General features: G+C 34.8%; 2 protein-coding genes across 4 annotated transcripts in view; one reads left to right on the plus strand and one right to left on the minus strand.

Annotated features, from left to right (window-relative positions):
• Positions 1-21,521, plus strand: part of LOC118183731 (neuronal acetylcholine receptor subunit alpha-2-like) — a 938,599-nt gene that overhangs the window by 906,106 nt on the left and 10,972 nt on the right. For all 3 annotated transcript variants that reach the window (XM_085812610.1, XM_085812611.1, XM_085812612.1), the window contains one exon: positions 20,448-20,665. In XM_085812610.1, coding sequence (XP_085668736.1) covers positions 20,448-20,665 — 218 coding nt within the window. The remainder of the gene's footprint in view (positions 1-20,447; positions 20,666-21,521) is intronic.
• LOC118183732 (uncharacterized) overlaps positions 1-21,521 on the minus strand; it is a 174,187-nt gene that overhangs the window by 58,931 nt on the left and 93,735 nt on the right. The window lies entirely within an intron of this gene.

Consider the following 21,521-nt stretch of genomic DNA (forward strand, 5'->3'; position numbering starts at 1 on the left):
TGTATTTCATTTAAACTTATTTCCTCGAATTTCATTGTGAATATATTTCTCATTGAATTAATTCAGTTCTCACTTAGCAACAAGGCAAAAATGCATAAAAAACTCCAAATATCCTTATTAAAAATTGAAAAGTGTGGAAAACTATTAGACCAAATACAGTTAAAACAATTTTTAAAAAATTTTAAAATTAAAATTAGAGTTTCTCCGCAAAAAACAAGCAACTCTGCCAGCGAGCACGAAGGCAGATTTTTCGATTAAAGTTTACTTTTGCTCCCACTCGATAAATAGAAATTGAAGGTGCAGAAACTGACTCAATTCAGTGTTCTCCTAAGTTTCAAATGTAAATAAATATGGCTGTTATGGTAAAAAAAAAATTAGGCTTAGCCGCAGTAAAACAACTTTTAAATTGTTGATAATTCTACAGCTATTGCAGCAGATTAACTGAAGGCATAAGACCCTTAACCGGACCATAAGAATAACATAATTCAATCATTTTTAAAACAAAAACTGCACTATTTACCAACATATAAGAATAAAACAAAACTGAGCTCATGGAGCCGAATAACAGAGTGGGTATATATATATATATATATGTGTGTGTGTGTGTGTGTGTGTGTGTGTGTGTGTGTGTGTGTGTGTGTGTGTGTGTGTGTGTGTGTGTGTGTGTGTGTGTGTGTGTGTGTGTGTGTGTGTGTGTGTGTGTGTGTGTGTGTGTGTGTGTGTGTGTGATGTATCAGCTTTTGTCGTAGCTTAAATTATCAGACGATAGTTTTAAAAAACAGGATCCATTTATTATTATTCAGGAGAAATAGCAGTTACAAAATCAGATATCCAGAGTAAATAAAAAGAATTACTAATAACTTTTTATATGAAGTTTACTGCATCGTGACATTTAAGAAAAGCCCCGATATTCCTTTTGCGAGTCTTTTTATAGCCTCTGGAAAGGCGGAGCTTCCAAGAAATGACGTCAGCCTCGTCAGCCAATCCAGTTCGCTTTAAATATCTCGAGAACATTCTATAACTGTACGTGTAGAAAAGGCGAGAAAAGCAACTTGACTACGGGGCTGTGGATTTAATTCCACGTACTTTCAAATAAGAGAACGCCGCCATTAAAAATTAAAAGAACATACAGTTAGAATTTTAAGTGTATTCTTGATTATGGTATTTTATTATTACATATATATAATTACAAAACAATTTTTTAAAAACAACTTACGAACATGCCTAGTATTTTCGTGCATTAAGCTGCTGAAAATTTATTAGTAAAGACATAAAGTAAGAAATTTAGAACTAATTTTTCACAAATATATATAAACACTTTTGGTGCTGCCGATTTGAAGCAAAACGGGAGTTGTAAAACTACATGTTATAGCAATACTACATACAAAATTTCAACGCTCTGAGATTACTCGTTTTTGAGTTATGCGAAATACATGCGTACGTCACGAAAAAAATCTATTCTGAATCCATATTAAATCCATTTTACAATCCGTTTTGGGGAAAAAAGTTCTTTATTCTGTCCTTACATACAGATGTCACTCAAAACACATCGTTAAATTGCATGCGAGAGCAGTCAAAATGAACATTTTTGTTGAATTATGATACCCGAAAATTCGTACAAGGAAGTAAAATAGAAGCTAATATCTTTACAAGGCAGATATCTTTCGTGTTCTTGGCCATAATTTAAATCGGAATCCATAACGTGCGATAGAGAGTTATAATTCTATACATACATTCAAAATTCAGGTTAGGCCATTCTTTATATCTTAACACTACTAGTTTACCATGAGCTCTTCTCAGGAAAAGAGGCTGGTTGCTTAAGTTCTGTTAATTTTCCTAAGATGTAACATGAATCTGTGCCATCCGTTTCCCTTAAAAAGCCATCCGCGAAGGCATTTCTCCCTTAAAGTAGTTAGTCATTGCATTGTTTTACCATAGCCAGTTAACAAGTAGCTTAAATAGTAATTACCTTTTTACAATATTCATTTTCTTGTTCTTCGATTATAAATATTTCTTGGAAACTTTCATGAGTTATAAATATCCAACTATCATATGGAAATCAATCATGGCAATGTCCTTCCAAGGAAAACTTTCAGTGCATTTCAGCATCACGTGATTAAATGTGACGTCTAATTGTATGATAATTTACTTAGAGGATAAAAATGGAAAATGTTTCTGATATCTTCGATTTGAAACGAGAGCCTAGTTACAATTTTATGGTGGAAAAATAACGTAGATTAACAACATCAAGAAATAACTTGTTCTGAAAATCTTATTCTGTCGTAGAAGCAAAGAACGATGTTTCTGAACTGAGATGTTTTAAGACTGTGAAATTCAAACTCCGTAAATTTATACATTGGTGGACAAAATTAAAAGATGGAACACCTTTTCCCCAAATATCTCGAGAAATACTGGATAGAAATATATGAAATTAGGTTTGGGTTGGACAATAATGTGTACAAAACAACAATGAAACTGCCATTCATTAGCATGAGTCATGGCCAAGAGTCCAATGTTGTCCAAACTTGAGGTTGAAAGATGGCATTGAAAATTTGTCTGGCATGGTGTGTGGTCGCGTTTGACAGACAGCATGCGCAAAGAATGGCTATACTGTTACCAAGAGAGTTCAGGATTGCCTACGGAACTCTCACCCACTCCAGAGTACACCAGAGCAGTTATTAACTCCTCAATGATTCTGGTTGTGGATTGGCCTATTGCAGTAGTGCTCCCAGGAGCATCCCAATAATGCACAGCAGGATTAAGGTTAGGAATATTTTGCTGGACAGTCCATTCGGTGAATATCCTCGTTTTCCAGACAGTCATCAACCAGTTGGCCTCTATATGGTCGTGCACTGTTGTCCATAAAAATTAACTCGGGGCCAACAGCTCTCGGAAAAGTCACACATAGGTTTCTACGATTTCTTGCCTGGACCTCGACGCATTCACGGAACCAGCGTCAAAAATATGGAACGGTGTGAGGGTATCTTGTTTGATCCTTATCCTCCACCACCTCAATGGTCCCTTTCCATGATGTTGCTGTGATGGTGTCGAGTCCCAGGTTCCCTCCATATCAATAGTCACCGAGAATCGGGTTGTACACTGATTATGGACTCACTGACGAAGAGCATATTAGCCCATTGAAGCGGTGTCCAGTGTTGGTGTTGTATGCACCATTCTAAACGCTCTCTTTACTGGAAGGGAGTGAGTGGGATGCATTACTGGAAGGGTGTGAGTAGGATGCTTTCTGGCATACGGTCCATCTCATGGAGTCTTCTGGCAACTGTCGTCTTTGAAACTTATGTTCCTGTGGCAGTAGCGAGGTCACAGGATAGTTGTGTGACTATAGACGTCCTCTGGCGGCCTTATCGTCATTGGTCGTTAGGGCTCTCCGGCGACCTTGTCCAGGTCTTTTGGACACTGTCCAGCTAATTTTAAACTGGTTTCAACAAATTAGAGATGACACTTGGTGTTACATCCAGTTTTTCTTTTGCAACCTGAGCTTAGGATTGCCCTGCCTCAAGCCTACCCACAATTCTCCCTTGTCTAAGGGATGATGTGTACTCATTTCATTCACAAAACAGCAAAAAAACAGCAAGGTTATTCAAAAAAGATAATAAAAATAACTACCGTGTTGCAGATTTAACTTCTGCTTTTCGTGTCTCGAAAGCGCGATTTAGGATGTGTGTTAGATTTATACATAGTATTTTTCTAGCATAGGTATTTTGACACAAAAATTGAACTTTTTTTTAAATTGACATATCCCTATTTCGATTCTACGACTCAAATTATGCCTACCTGTTTTTGTTCTCTTTGTAATATTGGATAAGTTTTGTTAAGGATATTGGATAATAATTTGTTTGTAATATTGGATGAGAAACTTACCAAGGAATTCAAAACTTTATCCTGGCTTCATCGAAATTCTTAATTTATGGTATTTCTTTTGCCTTTTTTCATTGTGCACAAACGAAAATAAACTTCAATCGTTCATTTTTCCAATAACTTGACAATAATTTAATAAAGTGCGTAAACCATATTGGGCGTTATAATCGCTTAACAAAAAATATGCCAAATTTCAGAACACTCTAGTACATAAATTCACATACATCTTGGTAATTTTTGAATGAAAAACTGTTTTGCACGTGTGTCTAGAAATATATCTACTTTAAGGCGATGGTAAAAATTTCGTAAGTTATAATCTACATGTTATATACAAAATTTCAAAATTTCTGAGGCTACTCATTGAGTTATGCGAGATACGTACGTACAGACGTACGTACATAAGTACGTACAGACGCCACGAAAAATTCTTTTCAGAATTCATTTTAAATCAGTTTTATAATTTTAATAAGGAAAAGAATCTTTTATTCTGTCCTTACGTACAGATGTCACGCTAAAACATCGTTAAATTGCATTCGATAGCGGTCAAAATGGATATTTTCGTTGAAATATGATGCCTGAAAATTTTCGCGATTACAATACTTCCTTTTTACTTCGTACAAGGAAGTAAAAAGGAGCGGCTCGAAAGCGTGTTAAATAAGCTTCCATCTAATTTGAATTTTAAAAATATTCGTCGTAGAGAAATAGTGATTTCCAGCGTTTTCATTTCTTCGTAAGGATTTTAACTCTAAATTTACCAAAATTCACTGTAAACCGAATTTTCTTTCTTACTATTGGTAGTTCGGTTCAGGTTCTTACTGAGTCCGTATGGGGAAAGAGATCTATTTTGTAGAATGTAGATAAACAATCTAAGGTTTGTGTTTGGGAATGATATCTGAGATTGCAATTTCACCTATTGTCAAAATAATGCAGTTGGATATGTTTCAATGTGGCTGTGTTGCTATCATCTTTATTAAAGCTATTGGGCCCAAACTTATACTTCTTAATGTGGGATCTGTGATTATTGATTGAGAGGGTTCTTAGTCTGCCCAATATAAATGAGACTACATTCTTTATATATATAAATGCAATACGTATCCTATTGATATATATAAATCTAATACATTTCCTAAAATCGCACTTTGGAGACATGAAAAATGCAAGTTAATTTCGTCAATCGACCCTGTGGAGCGGGAGATATAGAATTGTCCACCCCTTTTTTCGAGTGTGCGCAAATTCTAAAAGACTTCAAATGAAAGTTATTTTTCAGATACTTACAAAGCAAATATCTTTTATAGAATACCATTCCTATACTGCGACAAAGGATTTTATTTTTTGAATGAATTGTGAAGAGCAACTTTTGCCAAAAAAAAACTTACTTTTATTCTGCTAGGGAATTTCTCAAGGAAGGCTGTTCTTGAACGTCAGTTATATTCTAACCATATTTTCGAATAGCAGGGTTTTTGAAGGAAGGTTGAATAGTTTCTATTTTGCAGCTTTAGTGAAAGAAATAACACTAGGTTTTCAATGGTTTTGAAGCTCAGGCTTAGCATGTGCCTTCTATGACTGGCTGTATAATGAACTTCAGTTTGGCAAATACGTTTTCTAAAGAATACTTTAAAAAGCCCTCATACCCAAAGTGTACGCTAATTTTTACGAATTTTTACATTTCATAGAAGAAAATAACAACTTACACAGGTTACAATATTAGGCTTAACCACATTTACAAGTTTTACTTTTAAACTTTTATATTTAATTAATCAGGCTCATTTGTAAGCAGCAGGAAAAGAAATAATCAAACTACTAATATTGATATCTTAATTGTAATATATCATTTTAAATGCATATCGATTTCATATAAATCATCGAAAAATAATGCTGCGTGCGTACGGGTTCGTAAAATGCATATATTTCCGATGATAAGTTGATAAAATTTATTTAATCAAAACGAAACGTTTCAGAGTTCTGGAACTTTCCACAAAATAGTCATACAGCTCTTAAAATTTATTTAATCAAACCGAACGTTTCAGAGTTCTGGAACTTTCCACAAATTAGTCATACAGCTCTTCGCAGTATAACAGAATACAATAAGTAGTTACAATTCAAAATAACGTTAAACACAATGCAATGCAAAGCGCATCTAAAGAGCGAAGCTAAACCGGAGTTAACTCAGTACTCCGAACTCACGTTGACCACGCTCAATCCTTCTGCTGTAATAGCAATACTTTCCTGCCTTCCTGAATTAATTCCACAATGGGGCTGCTAATAAAAATGTCTCGTAGTCGAGATCATACTAACGAAAAGAAAAATCCACGAATGCTTCACTATATTGGTTACAAAGATGACAGCAGATTTTTCACAACCGTTGTCGGAAAAAAAATTTAAAATGCTCAATCTAGATGTAAAAAATGTAGAAATGAGTTAAAAAATAATTAGAATGATGCAGGATGTTAATTTTGCTAATAAAGTCGTGAAATAAAATTTTTTCCGTGATGCAGATTCCACGAGGATTCGAACCCTCCATCTTCTCGTCCGTTGCGCAGCGCGCAATCCAGTTGTGCTGGGACATTAAATGTTCTGCTCTAGTATATGAAGAGTGTGGGTTATAAATGGCTGGGTAGAGTAGCCATCTTATAAGATATAATTTAGGATTTCTGCGAAACCTGCTGTATGATTCATTGTTTAGGGTTTTACTGTAAAAGTTTTCATTGGGTTTATCTAGAGTTCTGTTATGAAGTCGATTCTGAGGTCTTAATGTAAATTTTGTTTCTCATGAAATGAGGTACCCCTTTGATTAATTCGAAGAAACTTGTTTATATCATTTTCGGTAACGTTAGTAAATACTGGTGCGCTAACTCTACGGTCTTATATAGTTTTCAGCCGGCCGCCGAGATATTTCTAGTATTTTCTGCTACTCAAAATTGCTGGAAGGCTTTGGAGGGCCGAGTACGGTTACAGTTACATATGAAATCAGTTACAGTTATTCAAATTCATTACATGTTACATTAGCAATTACAGAGACCGGACCTAATACCGCAGATTAGTCTCCAAAACCAATGCCAGCTTTGCGAAATCTCGCCAAACTAGCGAGATACTTCTCAGGAGATGTACTAATACTGTACTTCTCAGAATATGTAGTAAATCCAAGATGTCTGAGACAGGCACCGAACGTGTTTTAAAACCAAGAATGTTTGGGAGAAAGTAAAGGAATCTTTCTCAGTCGATTCGTCATCTGCGAACATGATCGTAGGTCACAAATTTCATCAACAGCCACGTAATGTAATAAATATTCTTTATATCTTTCCAGGAAAGAGATGAAGTAAATATGGCGCCCATAAGTGGGAATTGTTTCTGAAAATCGTGGTTTGTTTAGTTTATTGAAATTACGGCAAAGCATACTCAGGCTATCTACATAAGGGAAGAGATGCTTCGTGGAGTACTTTCTGAGGGAAACTGGTTCTTATACATGTGAGAAAAACGACGAAAACTCCCATGTAGCCAACCCGTTCGCATGGAATCTTGAAAATAGTGGACACCATTGACTTATGTACTTGCAGAAAGGGATCGGAAATCATCTTTATATTCTAGATTCGTTATATTATATATTGATTCGTTAGTTTCATTACGTTCATATATTGGGCGGCAGAAAGGTAATAGAAATATTTTCAACGTTCAAGGCTCTTAGCTGATTACATACTTTAATACCTTATAGGCCTAAATTTCGAATTTAAATCTAGGTATTCCAAAACGTCGTTATTTAGATATTGGCGGTGAATCGGGGGCCGGTTACGTGTGATATTACTGTACCGCAGTTGCAAATATATTTTATTATCCGTTCACGGTGGAATCGATCTGATGTCTTCGGTAGAACACAGAAACAAGCAGGCGAGCATAAATAAACAAAGCAATTGTAGGAGGAATACAGCACAATTCCAGTTATTCGAATCGCTTTCTGAATTTTTTAAACAAATTAAGACGGAAACGTAGTGTTGATCAATCAACGTTTTCAGACATTAAAGGGAAAAAAACCTATTCTTTTTAAACTTCGTGCCAATGCTTGAAAACGAAGATGGAAGTTTTTCAAGAGAATCAATGAAGGCAGTAGCAAACAAAAATTTAGAAGATGTCGTTTTCAAGTGGTTATTGCAGCAATGTTCTATGGGAAACCCAATCTCGTGTCCGATTCTTTGTGATCTTAGCTTTTTCACAAAATGATCAGAAGCTAGGTTATTCAGCATTTAAAGCAAATAAGGGCTGGCTAAGAAATTTGAAGTGCAGCCACGGTGTCAGCCAATCAACTTACTTTGGCATTCATCAAGCAATGATTTTCAGCATTTGTAAGTACTGCACAGTACGCTATATAACATGAACGTAAAAGTTTTGTCTTTTCGTATTAACTACAAACCCTCTTTTTATCTTTAAAAACACTTTTTTCTCCCGTTTTTAACATACATTACATACAGTAATTAATTAGGATGGATGTACGTACACCCTTCCTTCGGAAAAAAACCAGCTAGCCGAATTTTTGATTATCCGAAGGAGATCCGGTCCCAAATGATTCGGATAATTTGGGTTCTACAAGAAAGTAATAAACGGACAATTGTGAGTTGCATTTGTTCATAAAAGTCCACAACTCAAATGATAACCATGACCAATACCGAAACCTAAAATGAATGTTCTAGTGACTGATACGACAAAAAGAATGGTATTTTACTCGCATACCAAACTCCAATGTGAGCGCTAATATACAACTTAAAAGTAAGATCCCGGAAAAATATCATTGCAATATGGCGCGAGACGGTATTTTACTGACTTACAAAGGTGAAAAAAACGCCATGGCTCGTTAACCTCTCACAGAACATACAGCAAATAAACTCCAGTGAGAAATTTCTGACATGACAATTTTTCCAGTATTAACTCTCTAGCAAGCAATTTGCTGAGCAATTTCGCTTCTGAGTTTGTCGATATCTCCCACTAAACACCATAAGCAATACAGGAAAAAAGAAAAAATGTTACACATTTTTTGTTTTCCAAACGTAGCACGAAGTCGTATTTTTTTCAAACAGATATTTTCTCTGAAAGTAAAAATCTTTTTGCGCAGTGTACAAATTTGCTCCACAGTGTTACTTAGAAGTGTTGTAAAAAAGAAGGAACTGAAGATTCAAAATTCCTTCATATTTATTTCTTACAAGAAGTAGTATTGTAATTTAAATTACGTGTTTTCCTGAAAATATATTTTTTTTTCTCTTCTACACGATAATAATGTTAATTTTTCTCCTGTCCCAGTTATTTTCTCGTTTCTTACGAGGCAGTCTTTAACGGACAGCAGGAAGTGCTGCTTTTCTTAACGCCCGTAACTTGTTTTAATGATAAACTGTATTAAAATATAATTCAAAACTTTTCAGTTTTAGTATATAAGACTTTTATATCGATGGGAAAATACAAGATTCTGGCTCCAACTGTTAAACCAGAAGCGTTATTTTATTTGAAACTCTGAAGAGAATTTTCTAGGAGAATATATTAGAAGATAATCCAGAACTTTCTCAAATGTGGCATTTAAAAACATGTATGTGATTGAGAACAACAAATTACATTTCGAAATTTTAAATATGTTCCTGGAATTATGCTAAATACAACAAGAATAAACTCACTCTGAAAATAATCTCTAGTTATGAAATAATTACACTGATGTTTGTGAAAATTACGGCACCATAAAGGAATTACGCAATTTGAACCTAGCTTACAGGAAATGTAAAGCGACGCAAGACATATAAATTAGTAGAATTACAGAGCGGTTACGCATGCGCGAAATGAGAATCGACTTAAATATAAAAATGACTGTGAAGTTGCTTTGAAATTTATTTATCATCCTTTGTCTGTGATGAGTATTCAGAGGTTAATATGCCTAAGTCAGTAGAGGAGACGACCATACCAACAACTAACAGAGTTCGAACAAGAACGCATCTTCGGTATGCGAGAGGGTGGACTTTCATAGCGAGCAATCACAGCCCGCACGCAGCGTAACAGTGATGCGAGTATTAAGCGCAGGTAACCGGTTGACGGAAAGGATCAGGATCAAGATCCGATTATTAGATTCAATTCATACCGTCCTATCTGTCTTCTCTCGTCTACCGTTCTATCTGTCTAAATTGTTTTTAAATTATTAGTCAACCTCGTCAAGCACCATCTCCGTAGAACTAATTTTATCAGCAACTCCCAGCAATATTGCTTTCAAACTGGAAGATCTACACTGCATGCATTATCTAATGTTAAGAAAACTTTATTAACCAGTAGAATAAATGGCGAACGTACAGCATTTATCAGTGTAGACCTCAAGGGTGCATTTGATAGTTCGTGGTGGCCGGCTATTATCCAAGCTGTTAAAAAAGCAAAGTGTCCTATCAACTTATACAACACTTTATTATAGAACATTACTTTCAGCAATATACTTAAAGCTCTTGGCCTAGTCATGCAAAAATTCTAGCATGTGCAGATGATATTGCCCTCCTTGTTTCAGGAAATACGTATGAAGAATGTCTAGTCTTTCTATTAGTCCATGAAAGAATGGTGCCCACTATTTTCAGGATTCCGTGCGCACGGGCTGAATACATGGAAGTTTTTGTAGCTTTTCTCATGTGTAACATGCATAAGAACCGGTTTCCTTTAGAAATTCCTCCACGGAGAATCTCTTCACTTAGGTAGATAGCCTGAGTATGCTTTGCCTCAATTTCAATAAACTGAACCAACCACGACTTTCAAAAACAATACCCACTTATGGACGCCATATTTACTTCATCTCTTTCCTGGAAAGATATAAAGAATATTACATTACGTCGCTGTTGATGAAATTTGTGACCTATGATCATGATCGCAGATGACGAATCGACTGACAAAGGTTTCTTTATTTACTCTCAAAGATTCTTTGTTTTAAAACACGGTCGGTGCCTGTCTCAGACATATTGGATTTACTGCATATTCTGAAAAATATAGTGTTAATACATTTGCTGAGAAGTATCTCGCCACTTTGGCGACATATCGCAAAGCTGGCAGTGGTTTTGGAGACTAATCTGTGTTGGCAGATTTGGCGATATTTAAGTCCGGTCTGTGTAATTACTAATGTAGCAGCTAATCTATTTAAAAAAACTCTAATTGATTTCATATGTAACTGTAACCCTATTCTACCCTAAGCCTTCCATCAATTTTGAGTAGCAGAAAATACTAGAAATATCTCGGCGGCAGACTAAAAACTATAACACTAACAGTTAGTTCACCAGTATGGACTCACGTTACCGAAAATGATATAAACAAGTTTCTTCGAATTAATCAAACGGGTATCTCATTTCATTAGAAACAAAATTTACATTAAGACCTCAGAATCGACTACGTAAGAGAACCTTAGATAAACCCAATGAAAACTTTAACAGTAAAGCCCAAAACAATCAATCATACAGGACAGGACAGGAAAAAGCGCAGGGGACACCACGACATCGTCATAGACAAAAATGGTATTGCCCCACTGCACTAACCTTTTCTGGCATTTATTAAGACAAAAGATTACATTTCAAGTCATTACATTACGCAGTTGACATAATAAATTACATTAAAGTAAAAAGTTATTTACATAGGAAGAACAATTATAAAGATAAACTGGGGTACAGGAATCAATAAGGAGATAACATGTTACAGTTAATTAGGTGTTGTAGTTTGAAATTTGTTGGTGTGCTTGGAGGAATGCGTTAGCATTTGTGAAGATGGATGTGATGTGAGCTATAATGCTATGTTATTTTTGTGTTGATGGTATCGTTGTCTGATTGTGCACAGATTTTGCAGAGTTTACTTTGGACAGAGTTCGTTATGTATAGAGTTCAATGTGCACAGAATTGTGCGCAGCAGCATGGAGAGCACTTTGTATAATGAGCATCAGATAATAGTGTAAAGTACAAAGTACTGCGCTTTGGCAGTTTGAAGGCACTGGTAGTTGATAATCATCACTCACATAAGTAGTGATGACATAGGATAGGAGCACTCCCTGTTGAATATCGTATTTGAATCATATAAGTACCTTAGATTATTTTCATGGAAAGTTAAATGGTGAAGCTGCAGATTAGGTGTCGTTCTTCAGTGGAGGTGAGCAAACAGTCATGATTCTTTGGACAGCTGTGTGGTGGCATTTTGATTGCTAAATATCCATCATTACGTCCGTTTTGTTATTTATGAGTGGCATAGTTCTCTACCTTGTTGTTGTAGCTTGTCTATGATTAGTTTAATGTTTTTGTAGGTGTGTTGATGGTTGATTAGGAATCTTTTAAATTCCATTCCCACTTGAGTAGGGTGTTTGACGTGTAGGTTGGCAGTTAGTTAATCAATCATTCAGGACAGGACAGGAAAAAGTGCAGGGGGCACCACGACATCGTCATAGACAAAAATGGTATTGCCCTACCGCACTAACCTTTTCAGGCATTTATTAAGACAAAAGATTATAAGTCATTACATTACGCAGTTGACATAATAAATTGCATTAAAGTAAAAAGTTATTTACATAGGAAGAACAATTATAAAGATAAACTGGGGGTACAGGTAATCGAGGTACAGATATATTGGTATACAGGAATCAATATGGAGATAACATGTTACAATTAATTATTAGGTGTGGCAGTTTGGCATTTGTTGGTGTGCTTGGAGGAATGCCTTAGCATTTGGGAAGATGGCTATGATGTGAGCTATAATGCTATGTTATTTTTGTGTTGGTGGTATCGTTGTCTGATTGTGCACAGATTTTGCAGAGTTTACTTTGGACAGAGTTCGTTATGCATAGAGTTCAATGTGCACAGAATTGTGCGCAGCAGCATGGAGAGCACTTTGTATAATGAGCATCAGATAATAGTGTAAAGTTCAAAGTACTGCGTTTTGGCAGTTTGAAGGCACTGGTAGTTGATAATCATCACTCACATAAGTAGTGATGACTTAGGACAGGAGCACTCCCTGTTGAATATCGTATTTGAATCATATAAGTACCTTAGATTGTTTCCATGGAAAGTTAAATGGTGAAACTGCAGATTAGGTGTCGTTCTTCAGTGGAGGTGAGCAAAAACAGTCATGATTCTTTGGACAGCTGTGTGGTGGCATTTTGATTGCTAAATATCCATCATTACGTCCGTTTTGTTATTTATGAGTGGCATAGTTCTCTACCTTGTTGTTGTAGCTTGTCTATGATTAGTTTAATGTTTTTGTAGGTGTGTTGATGGTTGATTAGGAATCTTTTAAATTCCATTCCCACTTGAGTAGGGTGTTTGACGTGTAGGTTGGCAGTCAGTGAATCAATCATACAGCAGTTTTCCCAGAAATCCTAAATTATATCTTAAAAGATGGCTATTCTAGCCAGATATTTATAGCCCCCCACTCTTCTTATACTAAGCACAAAATTTAATGTCCCAGCTGAACTGCATTGCGCGCTGCGCAACGAACGAGAAGATGGAGGTTTCGAATCCTCGTGGAATCTGCATCACGGAAAAAAGTTTATTTCACGACTTCATTAGCAAAATTAACATCCTGCATCATTCTAATTATTTTTTAACTCATTTCTACATTTTTTACATCTAGATTGAGCATTTAAAACTCTTTTTCCGACAACGGTTGTGAAAATCTGCTGTCATCTTTATAACCAATATAGTGAAGCATTCGTGGATTTTTTTTTTTTTTTGTTAGTATGAACTCGACTACGAGACATTTTTATTAGCAGGCCCATTGTGGAATTAATTCAGGAAGGCAGGAAAGTATTGCTATTGCAGCAGAAGAATTGAGCGTGGTCAACGTGAGTTCGGAGTACTGAGTTTCTCCGGGTTAGCTTCGCTCTTTAGATGCGCTTTGCATTGCATTGTGTTTAACGTTATTTTAAAGTGTAACTACTTATTGTATTCTGTTGTACTGTGAACAGCTGTATGACTATTTTGTGGAAAGTTCTAGAACTCTGAAACGTTCGGTTTGATTAAATAAATTTTAAGAGCTGTATGACTATTTTGTGAAAAGTTCCAGAACTCTGAAACGTTCGCTTTGATTAAATAAATTTTATCAACTTATCATCGGAAATATGTGCATTTTACGAACCCGTACGCACGCAGTATTATTTTTCGATGATTTATACGAAATCGGTATGCATTTAAAATGATATATTACAATTAAGATATTATTATTAGTAACTTGATTATTTCTTTTCCTGCTGCTTACAAATGAGCCTGATTAATTAAATATAAAAGTAAAACTTTTAATTATAGTTAAGCCTAATATTGTAACCTGCATAAGTTGTTATTTAATTCTATCAAATGTAACTTAAAAATTCGTAAAAATTAGCGTACACTTTGGGTATGATGGCTTTTTAAAGTATTCTTTAGAAAACTTATTTGCCAAACTGAGGTTCATTATACAGTCAGTCATAGAAGGCACATGCCAATGCCTGAGCTTCAAAACCATTGAAAAGCTAGTGTTATTTCTTTTACTAAATCTGCAAAATAGAAACTATTCAACCTGTCCTTCAAAAGCCCTGCTATTCGAAAATATGGTTAGAATATAACTGAGGTTCAAGAACAGCCTTCCTTGAAAAAATTCCTTAGAAGAATAAAAGTCTTTTTTTTTTTTTTTTTTTGGCAAAAGTTGCTCTTCACAATTAATTCAAGAAATAAAATCCTTTGTACCAGTATAGGAATGGTATTCTATAAACGATATTTGCTTTGTAAGTATCTGAAAAATAACTTTCATTTGAAGTCTTCTAGAATTTGCGCACACACGAAAAAAAGGGGTGGACAATTCTATATCTCCCGCTCTACAGGGTCGATGGTCTGGTCTGGTCTGGTCTGGTCTGTAAACGCAGTGTTTTTTAAGTGAAAGTTTCCGCCTACATGTTTCAACGGAAATATCCATTTTGACCGGTATCGAATGGAATTTAACGACGTCTTTGCGTGATATCTGTACGTAAGGACACAATAAAATACTCTTTTCCTTTATTTTCCTTTAAAAAAATTAGAAACCTGCTTTAAAATGAATTCTGAAGAAAATTTTTCGTGGTGTTTGTACATACGTACGTATCTCACATAACTCAAAAACGAGTAGCCTCAGAACGTTGAAATGTTGTATATAGAACTACTATAACATGTAGATGTGCACCTCGTATTTTGGTTGCAATCGGCCGCGCCAAACGTATATAAATGTATTTATATATCCACTCTGTTTCCCGGCTCAGTAATCTCAATTGCTTTACTCTTATATATTTGTAAATTGTACATTTTTTGCTTAAAAATTATTAATTATGTTTTTATCTTCCGGTTGAGACTTTTATGCCTTTACTAATTTTGTATGCAATATTTTTAGAATTATCAACAATTTTAAAGTTGTTCAATTTCCGCTAAGCCTAATAATTTTTCTGATGGCGGTCATTGCTTGTTTACATTTGAAACAGCAGAGTAGTGGATTTGTTGCCAATCTAGAGAAACGTAGCTTCGCAAAAACAAAGATAACGCCTTCATTTATTATTTAAATCATGCTTAATCCTTTCTGGAGTTTTTGCGAGGAAATAAGTGTTTAAGATTTACTTCATAATTTTTAATACAGATATTTTGACTTTTTATGTATTTTTGCCTTCTCGCGAAGTGAGAACTGAATTAGTTGAATGAGAAATACTGAATTGTCTGTGAAAAACTGTTTTTTTTTTTTTTTTTTTTTTTTGTAATAGAACACGTGGCAATGATTAATTCTATTCTTTAAATGATATAAATTTTGTGCATTATGAGTTATAATATGAACAAAATATATAAGTTGACTGTTATATAATTGTTGGATTATATAACATTTAACTTAGTTTCCGTTATATAAGTTAACTGTTATATAATTATTAATACTGTTAAGTGAACCTAGCGCCAGAGTGTCGCTATAGTAAATAAATACTAGATTGAATTTTAAGGAATGCATTTATTCAATTGTGGTTTATGCACTGTCGGCGAAGTAGATTTATTTCAATCCAATAAGTTTAAATGAAATGCAAGAAAAAATGCGTATAATTTAATATTCCAATTTAATATTCCAATACAAGGAAGTCATGTGGTGTACACATCAGATTTTTTTTCATTGCAGGAGAGCGGGAAAAAGTCATCGCTTATACTTTCAATATTTTTAACAAATTGCGTAAGCCACATGTGGTGTTATTATCGCTTATAACAAATATGGCAAATTTCAAAACGCGCCAATGTGTAAATTCAGGCATTAAGAGGATGTTTAAAATTTTATAGGTTATAATTCAAATTTTTTGTCGAAAAATTAATAAAAATTATTTTAAAATAACCCAAAAAAATAAATCAAAAAATAACCGAATTTTATTTGGAATGAACGTAGCTTTCAAGATGTGAAAGGAAGAATAAAATAAGTTTGATAAAAGAGAAATATTAACAAATATTTAATTAACACTAAGGAGCTAAAATTTGGAGAGCTAAGTTTTCAGAATCTTCTCGTGCGATTTTTACAAAACTTAACAGTTTGGCGTCATTTGAGTCGTAGAATCGAAATATGGAAAAGAAATGGTATGTTATTTCAGAAAATTCCGATTTTGTGTCAAAATACCTATATTAGAAAAATTTAAACAAATTTAAATTCTTAACAAATACGTATAAAAGTAAAAGTAAAAAAGCAAATTTAAATTCTAAAAAAAAGGAAAAAAGCCAAAATAATTTTAAAATATGCAAACATGTAAAAGATTTAATTCTCGAACTAATCTACAACATCATGATATATATAAATGTAATGCATATCCTAAGTCGAGCTTTCGAGACATGAAAAACGTAAGCTGAATTTCGTCAATCGCCCCAGTAGAACGTGAGATACAGAACTGTCCCCTTTTTGTGTGCAGTGCACTATAACGTAAATTCTTACACAAAAGTCTAAAATATAATTGCTTTAAAAAGGTTACTTTATTAATTGAATATAATAATTTAATGATTAATTTATTTGGTATTCATATCAAATGAAAGTTCAGTGCAACAACAATTAGTCTCCATCTAAACTATTAAAATTATTCCGCTTAAGAGAGGCGAAGATTCATTTTCCTACGAAAGGCATTCACCGCTTTTATTTGAAATCAGAATCACACGAAGACTATAAACTTTGTCAACTATCCAAATGTAATTCTTCTGTTCATTAGCGAATTCATACATTTCTTTACAAGTCGAATACCTGTGACTTGTAATTTTAGTTCCTTAGTGTAACATTCCATGCATCCTTTATCTCATCTTAATTCGTTTATAATCTGAATGCATATTCACAGGAGGATGTGCACCCATTGACAGTGGCAGCATCGTCGCAAGGAATTGTAGTTAAGGACATTGGTTTTCACAATTCAAAAAATGTAGAACTGCTGTGCTGTTTATGTTGTGAGGCAGAAATTTCGAATTGCATAGTATGTATTAGGTTTCAGTTTGCAATTATATCTCCCAATTACCTGTAACCATTTCAAATTAGGAAAACATTATTTCATCAGATGACTGCAATTTCCCGCAGTGAATGCGGAAAGTTTTCTCTCGTACACCCCCGAATGTCAGATGCAGTTCTACTTATTTTATTTCTATATCGTATAAATAAATTAGTGTTTAGTTATAATGAGTTCAATTTTATTGAAAAGAACAGCAAAGTGCACTCTCGGAGCGACCACCTAGTACAACCGTTTTCAAAGAAAGCAACATTTCGGAGACTGTAAATTGATATTGGTATTAAACATAACCTCCCTAAAGAGACCACCTCTATAGAAGACCAAGCAGTCTGAAATCCTGGGTGATAGTCACAGTTTCTCTTACTGCGAAATTATCGCATGACTATTGTAAAGATCGTGACTTGTAAAGATCATGACTTGTGAAGATCGTAACTTAAAGAGAACGTGAAATATAAATAATAGAACAAGAACTTGCATTTTTCGAGGTGGCAACAAGAAGAGGATTCGAAAGATTTTTATATATATTTTTGTTTTATAGAGAGTTGAGGATTTTGAATATTTTAATAGTTGTAAGAGTTTTGAACTGTAGTAGTTAAGAGTTAAAAATTTTAATAGTTTAGAGCTGCTGCATTAATTTTTTTGGTTCTGTTTTAAAATTCAAATAAAAGTATTTTAATAGTAAATAAAAGTATTAGCTTTATTCTTCCTACAAGATTCAATATTCATTATATTGAAATAAGCTAAAAGGATCATTACTATTATTCAATAGTATAAACACTGTTCGCTACTGCTAGGTATTTTCTTTCCATTTAAAAATTTAAAAATTTAATTTAAAATTAAATTTATGTAATTTAAAAAAATCCGATATTTCATAATATCGGATTTAAATGTAATTAAAAAAAATCCGATATTTCATACACGACTTACTTGTACGGAATATTCAATTATACGCATTTTTTCCTCCCTTTCATTTAAACTTATTTCCTCGAATTTCATTGCAGATATATTTCTCATTCAATTAAATTCATTTCTCACTTCGCGACAAGGCAAAATTACATAAAAACTCAAAATATCTAAATTAAAAATTGAAAGGTGCTGAAAAGCATAAAACACCAAATCCAGTTAAAAACGTTTTTTTTACAATTGGAATTAGTTTCTACGCAAAAACAAGCAATTCGGCCAGCGGGCAAGAAGACAGATTTTTCGGTGCACAAAACTGAAAGTTTAATTTTGATATCACTCGGAGAAAAGTCACTATAAGCTTAGAAACTCAATTTATTGTGGATGCTATGCCGAATCAAAATATATGAGATAATGTGATAACTTAAATGGTAATTCCAGAATCGGTTAAGCATAATTTAATTCGCAATAATAAAAAAAAGTTACTTTGTTGTTGCGAAGCTTACTCTCTCTTGATTGGCAACATGTCCACTATTCTGCTAGGTTTCAAATGTAAACATATATGGCTGCTATGATGAAAAAATTACGCTTAGCCCGCACTTAAACAACTGTTCAATTGTTGATAATTTTGCAACTATAACATGCAGGTTAACTAAAGGCATAAAAACTTTAACCGGAAAATTAAAACAACATAATTCAATCATTTTAAAGCAGAAAATTTACAAACATGTAAGAATAAAGAAACTGAACTCATTGAGCCGAGTAACAGAGTGGGTACATATATATAAATTCAAAATAAAGTAATTAAAAGTAAATTGAAAACCTATAACCTTCTCTCTCTTTCTCTCTCTCTCTTTCTCTCTCTCTCTCTCTCTCTCCCTCTTTCTCTCTCTCTCTTCTCTCTTTCTCCCTCTTCTCTCTTTCTCTCTCTCACACACACACACACACACACACACACACACACACACACACACACACACACACATAAGCTTTAAGCTCCTCTCTGAAGCTACACTTTCTTTTTTGTTGGCAAAATTTCTTTGCGTTTTAACTGGAGATTTTACTCCTTAAAATGCATTTTTGCTTCACTAATAATCTATATGTTACCGTGAAAGACCGAAATTGGAGAATGTAGACTTTCACCGGAGAATCTCAACATTCACCAAATGCGTCGGTGAAAGACCGAACATTTCCCTACATTCTTGTATATTCGGACCCTCACCGGTGTATGTCGACAATCACAGATATGCTGTGGTGAAAGTCGAAAAGAGAGGTCATAAAGTGCCATAATAGTTTAAGTTGTCGCAATATATAGGATTTGAATGACATAATTTAATAAGTTTTTTATTACAGTTATTTTATTTTCTCATTTAGAACGTACTGTATAATTAGGCAAGTTTTTAACTGCTATTATTTTCCTTTCTCATTTTGAATGTATTGTGTGTTTTAGGTTCTCATGTTCTTAAGTTCTTATTTCAAGTGCTTTTATTCGCGACTGAATTACGGAAAAGAAAATATAATATTGTTATATGTTCAACATTCACCATTAGTACATGGTGAATGTCGACATTGACCGGTGTAAGTCAGAAATAAGAGTATTTGGAAAATATTTCGGACATACACCAAGAGACTATGTGAATGTTGACATTCTCCAGATTTCGGTGTTTCACCGTAAGATATACACAATGCAGTTGCGGCCGATTGCAATCCCAAAGGCAGGCGCACAACTACATGTTATACTAATCCTATATACAAAATTTCAACGTTCTGAGGCTACTCGGTTTGGAGTTATGCGAGGTATTTACTCACAGATGTGACGAAAAAATCTCTTCTGAATTCATTTTAAATCCTTACGTACATACGTCATGCAAAAACACTGTTCAAATAGAATGGAGAGTGATCAAAATGTATATTTTCTTTGAAATATGGTATGCAGAATTTTTCAAGGTAGTAAAAATAAGAAACATATGAAAATTATTTTAATCGAAGGCTCGGATAATGCTCATCATCTATGCTGACATTCACGTATTTCAATGTTGCATTTGCACTTAAATAATAATATTCTGCAGAACCAAAATCTTCCTTTCGTTAGATTTGATTTATATGTGGGAAAATACTTTCATCGCTTAATATTGTTCATAAATCATTACACTTTGATTTGGCATATATGTCTTACCTGTTAATTAATCAAGTATTACTTTCTTAGGCATCTACCTGACGGTTGTGATGGCCATCACGTCCATTTCTGTCGTAGTCACGGTTGTGGTCCTCAACTTCCATTATCGTGGTCCCAGCAGAAAGGAGGTGCCCCCCTACCTCAGGGAACTCATCCTCCAAAGATTCGGTTCTTGTTCCTGCTTCCGTTCCCCTTCTAAGAAGGTCAAGAGAAACGGAAATGCTTATGATTTGCCACCTACATTCAGAGTATGTACTTACTGTTTTTTGCTTTTCTAATTTTCTTCTCTCCTTTAGTTTCTTATACAGGGTGATTCTAAATTGTTTTTACAAACTAAGAGAGGTGATAGTACTCATTCAGATGAGCTGTAATTACCATAGAACATATGGCTACGTTCCACTCAGAGAGACAGAAAAAAAAGAATATTAGAATTCCTCAGTTCAGCTCATGGCGTCCGCTGGTAACTATGCTGATAAAGGCTAGATATAGGCTGGCTGCCATAGGCAAACGGTGCTGGACAACTAACTCTGTGGTCCGACAGGGTGGAATTACCAGAACCGACCATTTATGGAAGGAGACCCAGGGTTCTTCCAGATCACTGGCTAGACTTGTGTCTAGACAGCTTCGGCCTGCAGAGCAAATAATCAGCCTTCACATAGATTAGAACCATCCTTTATTCGGTGGTTGGCTCTGGCTCGGCAGGGACCATATGGTACTATCACATCCGTCCCAAAGCTGTGGAGACGTTATATCGTAGATACGTCGGTCGTTCGAGGGGGTTGGTCTCCCCTCGGTCGATGCTGAGGGGCGACATTCGTCTCTTGTAATAATTTCTACTTTTCTAGTATAGTCAGTTGAGAGGAGTGGTGACCTTCTCTTCTGATCAATCTCATAAACACGGAGCTGGCCCTTTCGTCCTTGCCTTAGTGCCGTGGATGTCGTCAGCTCCCTCTCTTATTCGCATTGGGCTTTCGCCCCTCTGCACCGATCGGGGGGTAGTGTCCCCTCAAGCGGCCATTAGCGGTAGAGACGATTGACCGTGATATGGGTCGCTTCTTACCATATGACCTAGGACAGGGAGTCTATCAGTTGGTGTTCTGTGTC

This window comes from Stegodyphus dumicola, chromosome 3, assembly GCF_044657685.1.
Source record: "Stegodyphus dumicola isolate Sdum_Otavi_A_Nest chromosome 3, ASM4465768v1".
Taxonomy (NCBI): Eukaryota; Metazoa; Arthropoda; class Arachnida; order Araneae; family Eresidae; genus Stegodyphus; species Stegodyphus dumicola.